Genomic DNA, 13,627 nt, shown 5'->3' on the forward strand with positions numbered 1-13,627 from the left:
AACGATATACTTGAAAGGAGCGTATATGCTAGTCACTCAATTTAATAATTAAAATTATATTTTAGTAAGGTTAACGTGAAAAAGTGAATGATAAGACTGCATAAAACAATGCGGCAGTTTCACCTTAACCCTCATATAATTCGCCTGTAAAGTTACGCAAATACAAATATCCCCGTATAGCCTTAACGGACTGTTGGGGCCAAGTGCCGTTAGCGAGCAAGTTAGACACACGCGTACATTAATGCACTCACACACACTTTGTTCATTGCCTTAAAACTCCATCTCCTCTCTCTCTCTCTCTGATCCCTCCCCAACCCCAACCCACCCTGGTGAGACTCGATCCTTCAGACTCCACACCTCCTTACTCACCCCCTCCCTCCCATACCAAACTCAACATTCCCCATCGTTATACAAACCCCCCCTCCGCCCCCACATCAGCGCACTCCCATCCCCATAGTCTGGGCCGACCCTTGTCTTGTACAGGCGGTGCACCATAGGAGGAGGACTGGGGCTGTGAGCGCGGGCGGGCGGGCCCGTGATGCGAAACGGGCGTGCGCGTGTGTGTGCTGCGTGAGACGCGACACGTGCGTGCGATACACCACAGTGTGCGCCAACTGCCTCTGTGCATTGAGCGTTCTGCGCTCCCAACGCTGGTGAGGTACCCGAGGCTCGACGTTGCCCTACCTACCGTGGAAGTTACCAACACACCTGAGAAGGACAGCTTTCAACATCCGTTTATTTATTTGACAGTATTTTTTTTTATTCCCCACCACCGTCACCCTCCTCCTCCTCCTCCTCCCCCCCCCAAAGTGAAGCACTTGGCAGCTGTGAGATGCACTGAGATAACAGAAGCTCTGAAGATGGGAAGTTCAGGTGGATGGAGTTTGCTGATAATTTGGTTGCTTCTAAACGGAGCCACGTCTCAAGAAGGTGAGCAAGCCTCTCGTTTACCCGGGGTCACCTTAACGATCGGTGGACACGAGATCAGTGTGCTCTGGTGTGTCACAGCAGGCATAGAGGAACCAATAATAAAAGACGAAACTGGGTGGGTGCCTGTGTGGGAGCTGAATGCTCGGTGTGTGTGTCTTGTCTTTTTTTAGTTTTCACATCAGCCCCCGATGTGGCATCTCGTGACAGTGTGGCATTCTTGACTTCGTAAAAATCACGGGGTAGTGTGAACGATTTGACAACGCTCTTCTATGGGGTTGACACGTACTTTCCTGGCCACTCTCCATAGACTAAACTGGTCCGACTCATGGATCATGTCTACCTTATTAAGACATTTATATGTTTATATTACAATAACAAAAACACATTACTTACATTAACGTGTTTTGAAACCTGTTTGTTGACATACGGCAGGAGGTGTAAAATTGAATGCGCCCATTTTATTGCACTGTGCCAGTATTTACAAAAGTACCTAACCTGTGCTTAACAGACCAAGTGCCCTGTGTTTGACAATTTCCTTGAACAGTTGCCTTGAACTTTCAGCGTGAGGCTTGTTATGCCGTCATACATGCAGAATGCAATTATGGGTAATATGAGACGTTTTAACTGTCGTGTGCTTTTAGTAACACGAATTGTTTTACTTATATTGTTCATAGAGTGCGAAAAAAATGATATAATGTAGAAATAAAAAGTAGATATTTTTTCATGTTTACAATATTACAAACGAAAGTTGCAGCCTTAAATAAAGGTCTGAAAGTTGATGGCTTTTTCTCACTTGTTTTCGTTAAAAATGCTCCTAAATATCTGCATATAGGCAAAAGTAATGCGCTCTTATTGGACGCAATTTGTTGAGTGTTTAAAATAGATCTATTTCAAGACCAAAAAAACATCTGCTTTCTATTAAGGCATTGGTAATGTAGCTTTTATTGGTAATCTATAATATATACACAGCTCTCTTTTTGTTGACCTTTTTGAAGGTAGGAGCGTGATTAATCTGTGGCTGGTGGTTGTGAAGGGACGTTAAATCCCCGTAATTTTATAGGCGCATTTTCAGTCGAAAGTAATAACACGCTCGAGTGAAGATGGGGACCATTAAGACGGGGCGACACAATTATTTATACAAAATACGCATAATATACTTTATCCGTGGGAAGGGCAGAAAAGCTACTGCTGTGAGGGAATAGGTAAAATGTAAATGTGTTCACAGAGCCAAACGCTGACCTTCGATCTGTCCACGCGCATGCATCCAAGACGTATCATCTATAAAACATTTAAAGACTTCCACTGCGCAGGATTCTCATAAACGAGTGCTTCATCATGTGAGCCATAAGCACAGATGCTCACCACCTACGTCTACGTTGAATACAGCCCCCCCCCCCCCCAATCGGCTCCAGTATTAGTAAAGTGGAACTAACAAAATAATACAATAACCACAAAGGAGATGTAAGTAATTCCTGACGATGTTTTGGTTATTGTAGCGGTGTGATTCTGTACTGACGGGTGTGACGGATTAGCAGCGGTGGGAATTTGTGGCGCCTGGGTCTTGCTTTGTGGGGGGGGGGGACGGCGGCGTCGATGGAGCGGGGGGGGGGCAAGGAGGATGGAGACCGAGTACCATCTATAAAACTGGGGGAAAGTGAGTACGTTTGCGGGCTGTTATAAAAAAAAACCGCAGCGCTCTTACCAACATATGTAACGTTTCGCATTGTATGGGCTTTCCGCAATTATACAGTTTGCAGTAATAACCGAGATCTTGTCACGTGCCGCAAGAGCCTGCCTGCACACGCGAAGGAGTGATGTTTTAGAAAGGGATTTGGCGCGAGGTTGATTGAGCAGGGTGAACTGCAACCTGTAAATGATGCAATCTTAAACGTTCAAACGTGACGAATCAACGCATTTCCAAGGCACTTTTTTTTTGTGTCACAGCAGCATTGTGCACGAAGTTGGATGTCTGTTGCCCGTGTCAGATCTTGGATCCACTGGAAGTATCGACACAGTAGTGGCAAGTGATGGAACGATAAATACATAAAGCATACTGATACAATTAAAGTAAGATTATGTTGCCTCTCAATAAACAATATACCAAGACGTTGAAACTGGTTCGTTCCTTGGCACGAACACAATTGAGCCACATTGGTAGAAATGTTTAGTCATAGAGCCCTCTGCATATATTACAGTTAATCTCAATTCACCAATTCATTTGATCTTGTCTTTCAAGCCGTGGCAAAGCTATTGAATCACTCAAACATTCTGTCAATTAAAATTAAATTGTTTACTGTAATGTCTTGCTTTAAAATATTTATGTTCTTGTAAAATGTTCGGTTTTGTTGTGCACCATTAACAACGCAGTTCCTTGTTTGAGCCTTAACTTTCAACAGTTTCGTAATATACGGCTGTTGGTCCGCTCTATCTTGACCAGGGACTAAAACATGAAGATGTGTTGTTATTCATATTCTTAGTTCTTTCGGTAAAGTCACGTTGAAGGGAAACAACAACGTGACTTTACCGAAAGAACTAAGAATGTGAATTACTGCAGTCACGAAAGCTTTAAATCAAAATGTGTTGTTATTGTTAAGGGATGCAATATAAAACTCCCTACCATGTGTTCTTATTCATGATCAGAAACAATGCTTGACATGACAGTATGCATCCATTGCTGTTGAGCTCCATTAAATGGCAGTTTTCTTTTATTTCCTTGTCAAGATTAATGCAAAATAATTTACCATCATTTAAGCATAAATGAAAGCTGTGTCTAAGTGGTCCTGGCCTACATCTGAAGTGGCAACAACAAAAACATTTACATTTTAAATATTACTGCACGCATATGCACCACATACTGAGAGCATTCCACGTTCAAATCCTGGTGGTCGTTTGACTCATTTCATAATTCCTTCGCGGTGGATAAAATGATTATCACTTTAAAAAAATGACAGCAGTCGTCTAATCATGTGGAATTTCCATCGATCATCATGTGGAAGTTTCATTGATGGTATAAGATGGTATAAGAATTACCAACCGATATGGTCCGTTGCACACTTGAGCATGCAGACAGAGCTACTTCGTTACTCAGTCAACTGAGCCGGTGGCGAACCCGACCCATAGCGCGTGTTTCCCATGCACCACGCTGCTAATGGACACCGGACAGGGCCTCAGTCTCGCAGACTAATTAGCCCGAGCACCTGCGTGAGTGCTTGGCACAGGGGCTCAACAGCGTTTACCATCCCCACAAGAGGTGTAAACACCGAATACAGTAAACGCATCGTTGGCTCTGTACATAAATTGATGTGCATTAATTCTCATAATTGATCTGTGCTCATCGGTTTTCAAATGGTTATTTCCCCCCCCCCCCCGCCCGGCTTCATGTGAGCACCCGCTCAACTTTACATCGTACGTGCAGTATTTATGCGCGACAGCGTGCCTTTTGAGACGAGACGCATAAGGAATGGGAACATCTGGAGCCTTGAACTAGAAAGTGCGTTTTGATGTAGCAGAGCTACATCTCGCTGCTGACCTAAATAGATGCATTCAATTTATGGAATATGAAGTTCTAGGAAACACACTCAAATCTGAGTGTATTATAGTGAAACGATTGGTATACATTCATTTAGTTACATCTTTTATGATAAATATGCGTAATTATCCTACATGTCCCATGTTGTTGATTGATAATTACAGAAACAATGTCTAGTTTATTGCAGCTGCTCATGTTAATTGACCAATAAACACAACGACAATATAAACCAACTCAGTAACTCTATTTCAATTGCAATTTCATAACACGTGCTCTGTTTATTTTTTTAGCTTTCTACAAACTCATCCGTAAGTGTAATGCATTATACCTCGTAGCGTCTGTGGGCTCAGCCCCGCTTCTAAATTCTCTCAATAAAATAACAAAATTTCGGTAGAATATATACAGAGTGGGTTAAAACAAGAGCAAAATGCACGATAGACAGCTGCAGTCCGTATCGTTACTCATTTTGTTGAGCGTTTCGCATTTGTTTAACACGTAGGCTTTCGCGACCAATATCATCCATAATAGGTTTTTTTGGGGTTAGATCGTGTAAATATATAAATGTGTCGTTAAAACCCACCACCACCTGACACAGCCAATTAGTAAGGTTTGTCAAGTAAACAGAACATGCCAATTCGTTACTAGTACAGCACATCGATGTTTTGGAGAGCAAAGCCACAACATTTGCAATCTGAGTAAGAAGGAGCTCTTAAAAGCTCCTCTGGAATAGATGTTGGCTTACTCTTTGGCTTACTCTTCCACGTTGTCCCCCCCCCACCTTCCATTAGCATTGTTTGTGACGTACGTTGCGAAAGAAGTTCAACATACATACGTGGCCAAACAAACTAAAAGAGATGGTAGCAACCACGCTTCACCCACCACATGCGACACAAATCTGACTGCCACCTGATGAAGCTAGTTGTAATTACTAGCAAAACATAATATTCAGATTGTAGATGTTATGGCTTGGCTCTCCAAAACACTTGTGTGCTGTACTAGTGACGAATTGGCATGTTCTGTTTACGTGACAACCCTTACTGGTTGACTGTTTCGGGTGGTGGCGGGCTTTAACGACACATTTATTTACGCGATCTAAACAAAACAAACCTCTATTATGCCGTTTCACATTTGTTTCCAAATCGTTTAACATTGACCGTGTTGTGCCCCCCGCCCTCCCGCTCCTGAGTTGTTGTATCCCCCCCCCCCCCTTTAAATAAGGTCACGTGGGAGGGTTTCTTTCATTGCAGACAATGTTTTAATCAGACCTTTCTTTGCTTCTTCTTTACATTTAATATTCACGCGTTTGGTGACCTTGCCCCTGTAACGGGAAAACAACCTCCCATCATTCGACGTTAATGTGAGTAGTTTATATGTCGCCGAGTGTGTAGAGAAGAGACAAACTGTTTGAAGTCACCGAATCCCACCATGGCCCAAAGTATTGCAGTTTACACGATCACGACAGATTTTTGTGACATTTCACAACGCTCGTGGAAACGTCACGGGAATGTATATCCGGTGAATGACAGCGGCTGTGAGAACCTATGGTTTTACCACCAAAATGATTATTTCCAGCAAAATATTACTTTTAGTTAGTCACTACACAGTTGTATACTACATAGCTCAGCGACCAGTGACCTATCATATATATTGCATATATTTTGCAGTATTTTATGACCTCTTCGACCTTGAATTCCTTAATTTGATTGTTTACACATTCTGCTTGTGAAACCCCTGCGATCGCATCTTAAGTGTATATGTTACATGTTTTAGAATTAATATTGAATTAAAGTGATTTTGTGGCTCAATAGGCTTAACCCTCCAAATAAGAATACTTGGTGGCAACTGTGGGGCCCTGAGTTTGATTGTGGCCCTTTCTCGGAAAGGAATGTTTGGAACCCAATATCCTTTGACAGCTGCTGACAGATGTCACATCTGACATTCACAGTCCATCGAAGACACCAGGAAAATGAACAAAACTTGTCCGTAAATTGTATCTTGACACTAAAATTAATTTCACTGCTTTAGATCCAATAAAACAAACTATATGGTTCACAATCGTAGCTGACAAAAGTACCCTGCAGCAATTGCCATTTAATTCATCACTATCAGAAAGGATCCATTGGTCTTCAATGTTCCATGGATTTAACCGGTTATAGCAAGGCACAGAATAACAGTAATAGTATTGGAAGAAAATGTGTTAATTAGCAGAGATGATGTGTTTTTTTTAATTCAAAGCTAGATAAATGCTTTGTCCAAGAAACATGATAAGCTGATTACTACTATGCAATATGCGATAATGAAACGTACCGTTTATTAAGCCCAGATAATGGTAATCTGTTTGTTTTTGGCATAGTTAATCATCAGTGAACTCCAACCAGGGCTTTTCCATCGAATAAAATATGGTGATTACCTTGAACACGTTGTGCTTGATCATTGCTCTTTTAGTACATTCCTATCGACCCGCATTCAAATACATATATGCTGTTCATAACATACATGTTAAAATCAAACTGTATTCCGAACATTAATATACTCTCTTTTATGACTAGTAAGTTACTACCTTGGTGTAATGGTTCACTTATAATAATAGGGTTTTTACTCTTTGGTTCACTTGTTCAACTTTCAATCCAGATGTTGCTGGTTCAATCTCACGGTGCAGAAATTGAAAGAATGGGACGAGTTTATTGAAACCTCCCACCTATGTAAACCCAGCAGTATCTATGGATCGCGAGTTCGCATGTGGTGGATGAAGCGTGGTTGCTACCATCTCTTCTAGGATGCCTGACTATGTATGTATGTTTAACGTCTTTCGCACCGTACATCACAAACAATGCTAATGGAAGGTGGGGGGGGGGGCAACGTGGAAGAGTAAGCCAAAGAGTTAGCCAACATCTATTCCAGAGGAGCTTTTAAGAGCTCCTTCTCGTGGAGGCCCTTCTGCCAAGTAATTACATTATTGGCGTTATGTTTTCAGCTTGTATTTATGGCTGTCGCCTGATGAAGCTAGTTGTAATTACTGGCGGAATGTCGTACTCAGATTGTAAATGTGGCATTGCTCTCCAAAACATCGATGTGCTGTACTAGTAACGAATTGGCATGTTCTGTTTACTTGACAAACCTTACTAGTTGGCTGTGTCGGGTGATGGCAGGTTTAATGACACATTTATATATTTACAAGATCTAACCTTCCAAAAAACCCCTGTATTATATATTATGGTTGTATTTATCTTGAACCAGGACACTTCCGAATGTGGACTCATCCCGAGTGTATGTTGTTTATGCTGGATCCTTGTCGTGAGAGCAAGGGTTGATTCTGTGGACAGCCTGTCCTTAAACGTATCAAATTGAGGTCACCACTGTGAAGACGAGATGTTTCTTTACAGACGTGTGCTTGACTGAAGTAGTATGCAAGATGCAGCTAGTAGGTTGTTTTATTTTTCAATACTACTGTGTATGTAGCTGAAGTGTTTCAAATATAATAATATAATAGAATATGTTTACACCATCCACTTTGAATGGCATTTAATTGCCGCTACTCTTTCCACAGAAGTCACGGGTAAATAAGAATTTGAATCCCGTCAAATCTTTCGCTTTGCCCTTTTAGAATGGTGCCACGATGTTCAAACGAAGCTGGCTCGAACAAAACTGATCTTCATTGCTTTCAGCCAGGAGCTTCAGTATGTTTCCAATTTTGCAATGATGTTTTAGTAATGCTGATATCTATATTGAGCTTATTTTAATCCAAATATTTAATCATCCTGCAACAGAAAAAAAGCTAGATTTTTTGTGTTGTCTTTTGTATTTTCGGAGCGCCGTAATCATGCATGCTCAATGTATAAATTAAATATCAAATTCAGTATAACATATCATGAAGATGTTTCCAGATTATGTTTGCTTTTATTCATATTTGGTGCATGCATAATTTAGTTTGAGTATAGATTATACTAGTTTATTTTATCAATCCTTAAACGAAAAGTCTATACTTAAATGCAAATAAAATAGAATACAGTCTCACATGTGTTGATGTGCCTACTGCAAGTTTTAGAATACCAGCTTCCTGCTGAAATGAGAGTATGGGATGGGTCTTGTAATTGCAAACTCAGGCTCAAGCATTCGCAATAGCACAGATCACCACTTCGCCTAACGATATCCGACATTTCAGCGGAGGATGTTGACTAGCGATTCCTTTTAGAGACACATATTCCGTACTGTCGTGCAATGAACGTTATTTTTATCACCGTATATTTTATTTTCTAATTTGTTTATAAAATATACCTCATCCATCCAACTTCTGATATGCTGGGAATTTCTGTATTAAAGGTGCGCTCTCGGATTTAGAAAAACAAAACAGTGAAGTAAAAGACATAAAATCATGACCATTGCATATTGAGCGAAATTTATTTATTTTAAACACGTAAAAATTACAGAAAAATTAACTAGGGTGGCTATTCAAGCAGCACTTTAATCGTGTAATGGAGACCAAAGGAGCTTTCTGGGGAGATTGTTTGCAAATTCTGGTTCAAGTGGACACAAGGGACAGTTAAGGAAGCGTTTTTTCCTGGCAAAATACCAGTGACTTGCTCGCTACTAGTTGTACAGCTACTTAAGTAACAGCTTAAGAGTGGACTCTAGTTCATGAAATAACAGTCAGTTCTGACACGTTCGATGTTATTGAGCTACGGGTAACAAACAAGAACTGCATACAGTGACGTGTGCTTAAGTCCCACTTTGGCGCAGTCAGTGGATTTGGAGGGCTTTCAGATGTCCTGGTGTGAAATAGAAATTTAGCAGTCTTTGCATTTGTGTTTTTTTTATTGCCATCTTGGCAGTGTCGCCAGTATAACATTAAGAAATAAGAAGGCCCCCGTTCCTTCCTAACCCGCTTCCTGGCCAGTCCACTTCATGCAACGGATTTTCAATTAAATTCCACTCTATTTTAAAATCGTCATGCCCTTGCTGGGCCCACCCTTCCTTACAGGTTGTGCAATGTTTAAAATTAAACGTCTAAGACATTTTGGTGGAATCTGTGTGTTTGTGGATACAACATAATTTACAGTACTTTATACCGTGTCAAAGGTAAAGGTTGCATATCTGCAATTTCGGGCTCATGCCACTGCTGGCGGAATAGCCTCCAACTACAGGGAGCGCTGGAGAGCCCCTCGAGAAGGAATGATGATGACCTGCTCTTCCACTCTGGGTAGATACCTCAAAAAGTGATAGTGCCCACATTTTAGCCAACTCATGCGACGTGTCGATCGATGAACTGAACTGTGCGCATTTCCACTTTGTGGTACGAATAAAATAACGTAACTTTTTTTTGTTAAATAGACTTTGGGATTTTAAGCCATGGTCCTGAAAAATGTATATGTATGTTAACGTATTTTTTAGTTTACGTATTATGATAATCATTTGACATTTAATTAAAATATATTCCTCAAAAATAACAATTTGCACATTGTTATAAGCAGGCAAAGGAGCCAGTTGCTTAAGGTCCCTGACCATGGCCCACATGCCATGCCTTCTGGATTTTTTCAAAAGATTAAACGGAGTGTGCCTATACATGTAGACGTTGCGTGTGGTGTTGGTGGTGGCATGGCTATTAGCGCGTGAATGAACCTCCAGGAGCCACAGCTGTCTTCCGAGAACTTCCTGCACATTCCTGGTGATGCATAAATGTGCACAGAATGCTCGAAACCTCTGGGGGTATTTGTGTGTGTGTGTTTAAAGTGTGGAGATGACATGGATCAAGTTTGAGCTTCATCAAAAAGCATGGTTATTTTTTGTGTCAAAGTAGTCATCCTCGAGGCTGCTGTGCTGATCATGCTCAGCTCTTGCCGGAGTTATGCCACTTGATGGCACATTCATGTTTATAATGTTGGAGCCCTCTCATAATTAAACATTATTTCTGTGGCATAGCTGCAAGAAGCGGTGGCAAAGCGATTAGCGCATTGCGTGACGAACCCAGAGACCGGGTTCCATTCCCGCTCATGGTCGACACCAGTGATAATTTTAGGAACCGATCCTGGACCTCCCCTAGGTCGACTCAGCCTCAAATTAGTGTTTTTTGTGGTGTGCAAAACATCAGCACTAGGGAGACAAAGGCAGCCAGGCGTGGTGCTAGCCACTCACCCCTGCATGTGGAATACCGGGCTTCATATGGTTGTTGTTGTTGGCTTGCACCACATTGATTATAACACACAGCGTTTTAACATGTTTTTTGGCGTGGAATATTTGCTGGTTTATTCCAGGATGTTTCTGTTATGCGTTGTCGCTTTAAGATGTTCTGTGTTCAAATTTTGTTTGTTGCGGTTGCACCCGACTTAAGATCCGCATGGCTCACAGGGCTATACCTAATAAATGAAACTTGAAACTAGCTAACAGCACTTGCTCCTGCAGTCTGTTCAGGCTCGACAGGGGCTCTTTGTCTTTGGTAAACACGTGACACTATTTTATGATATACGTATAATGAAAGTTGGCCAAAGTAGAGCATGCACAAATATTATTTTTAATCACTGCAAATTTCCATCAGCCAAATCAGTCAAATAAATGTTCACGCACTTACGAGGATCAGCGCGCTCACATTAAAATGGCAAAAGCTAAAATTACGTGGAAGAGCTCTGCATGCTTGTCACGAGGCAAGCTGTTATGCTTACCAAAGCATGGAAGAGGTATGTATGTTGAACTTATTTCGCACTGTACGTAGCCATCGGAGGTGCGGGGGAAGGAAAACACAACACCGTTCTAAATAAATACGTTTTCAATCTAGATGATTTAAAAGTGCACAGCATGTACTCTCCAATACACCGATGGGCTGAAGTAGTAACTAATTGGCGCGTTGTTTACGTGACAAACCTTACTGGCTGTAAAATTTTGATTTAAAGCTTTCGTGACTGCAGGGATTCATATTCTTGGTTCTTTCGGTAAAGTCACGTAGAAGGGAAACAATAAAATACAAAATAAAAATATATTGTTTTATATTTTTATTATTTTATTGTTTTCCTTACTGGCTGTGTTGAGTGGTGAAGGGTTACTACACATTTATACTTAGGTGATCTAACCCAAAAACCTTTATTATGAATAATATTGGTCGCCTACGTGTGAAACAGAGAGGAAGTGTTTTGATACACTTTTTTTCGTCTTACTTTTATTATGAATTTTGGCAAATTAATATTAAGCACATCCGTAACCCACCATTGCACTAAGTTTTAGGGAATTGCATACGCTATAACGAATGTGTGGATATCTTTAATTCTCGGGTTTATTTTATTGTGTCTTGTCATCCATATTCTTATACAAAAGCAATGTTAGTTTACACAGTTCGTTTCAACCATAAACTATCTTACCACTGACAATGAATCCGATACAAATACGTAGATTGCATTTTCCATATTGAAATCACAACAAACGTGAAATAAACAATCTTCAAATAAAGTGTAGTCAGATGAAAGTTGATTAAGACTAGATTCCAGGTTGATGAAATAACGCCATACGCTGTGCCAAAGTTGTGTTTTTTATTGGAAGAAATTGTATATTTAAAAAACCAACATTAATATTTTCATTTTGTCATTGAATTGCTCACATTTATGTACTATATCCTACTTCGTTTTGTACTCGATAAATAATTACATTTCCAGCCAACATTAGTGAAATACAATTTCAATTTAATTAAAACTAAATACGGAATAATGTAAATCACAATGCACTTTTGTATAATCAACATTTTCATCCTCATCGTGATTTTTCCATTTGATTGATGTCTCTACTGTGGATAATGTTATATATTAATAGTCCATTTCGTGTAGCCACATGTGTATATGCTATGAGCACACACTTCAATGCCTGTTTTACTTCTTGGCGGAAAAAAAAAACTACATCATCTATATCTAATGGGTGTTAGATGCACAAAATATGATGTGACAAGCAACCACCATGGAAATGAAAAACATACAAAAACACAAGCATGATTGTATACTGTTGTATGTCATATACATTTGCAACATGTGTTTCTTTTACAATTGAAATTTTATCAAACATTAACATATTTAATATTCTATTACAATATGGAGCACCGCGGTGGTGAGATGTTAAGGGGCGCCACAGTGGCAGGATGTTAACTCCCTAGCCTGGTATGCAGGAGCTCGTGGGTTCCATTCTGACTGGCGCCTGTATATTTGGAGTTTGCATGTTCTCCCCGTGATCAAGTGGATATTCTGGGGTTTTCCCTCCACATTTATAAACATGCATTTAGAATATTTGGCTGCGTTAAATTTCAACTTGATAAGGCGGTTCGTTGAGCTATCATTTGTGGCCCAGGTTGCTTCTGAAAACGACTTTATAGCTCAGTAGTAGGCCTGATCTGGTAAAATAAATATAGTTTAGTTTAATATGACCTTAATCGTAGTTCACATGGGGTGGACCGGTGCACTAGGAAAATAGTTAGCACCTTGCTCTATGAACCTGATGACCTAAGATTGTTTCCTGACCCCAGTTAACATTAGTAGTGATATCTGAACTGGTCATGGGTCATAGTTGTTCATATCTAAACCACTAACATAATTATCATCAAAATTGGCCATCTGTGATGAGCGTGATGGTTATAACCCACACCACTCCTATTTATCTCTCAAAAGAGCATTATTCAAAGTATCAAGAGGCACTTTATATGCACATTATATAACGTGGAATAATGCCTTGGTGCACTGATTTGCACACCAGACTTGCAATGCAGAGTTTGCGGGTTTCATTCAACCTCTTGCTCCGGTAGATGGAACAATGGGCAAGCTGCTTCAACCCCTCCAGTTAGTCGATTGACGTGTCGCACATTACAAAATGAATTCGCATTGAGCAGCATATTATTTTACAAACGGCATTTTTTTTTCTTATTTGCCTTTTCCAATTCTCTTGGCACTGAACATGCACAGAGGCACAAGGAATCTTACTTTTTTTGGTAGTTCCCAGTAGTAAGAAGCCTGAATGCGTGACAATAAACACTCTTTTGGGGGGGAGGGCTTGTGCTATTGCTCGCTGTGGAAGAAGAAGAAGGAGAAGAAAAAAAAACGTTCCACTCTTAGGGCAGAGCTTGGGTTTCTCCCCCCTTGTCTCCATCCGTCGTGGCAGCGCGTGTACACGCGGCATTTTTGAAACGAGCTGTTGGCAAGCGGTGGCCGT

The 13,627-nt window shown here is 40.6% G+C and overlaps 1 protein-coding gene across 5 annotated transcripts in view; it reads left to right on the plus strand.

Annotated features, from left to right (window-relative positions):
• Positions 1-459: 459 nt before the first annotated feature.
• LOC116944809 (receptor tyrosine-protein kinase erbB-4-like) overlaps positions 460-13,627 on the plus strand; it is a 234,694-nt gene continuing 221,526 nt past the window's right edge. For 4 of the 5 annotated variants that reach the window (XM_032958562.2, XM_076071648.1, XM_032958571.2 and 1 more), the window contains exon 1: positions 460-930. In XM_032958562.2, coding sequence (XP_032814453.1) covers positions 861-930 — 70 coding nt within the window. In that variant the 5' untranslated portion in view covers positions 460-860. The remainder of the gene's footprint in view (positions 931-13,627) is intronic. The other variant, XM_032958552.2, reaches the window with a different exon arrangement.

This window comes from Petromyzon marinus, chromosome 2 (genome assembly GCF_048934315.1).
Source record: "Petromyzon marinus isolate PM22_M1 ecotype Great Lakes invasive population chromosome 2, UKy_Petmar_22M1.pri1.0, whole genome shotgun sequence".
NCBI lineage: Eukaryota > Metazoa > Chordata > Hyperoartia > Petromyzontiformes > Petromyzontidae > Petromyzon > Petromyzon marinus.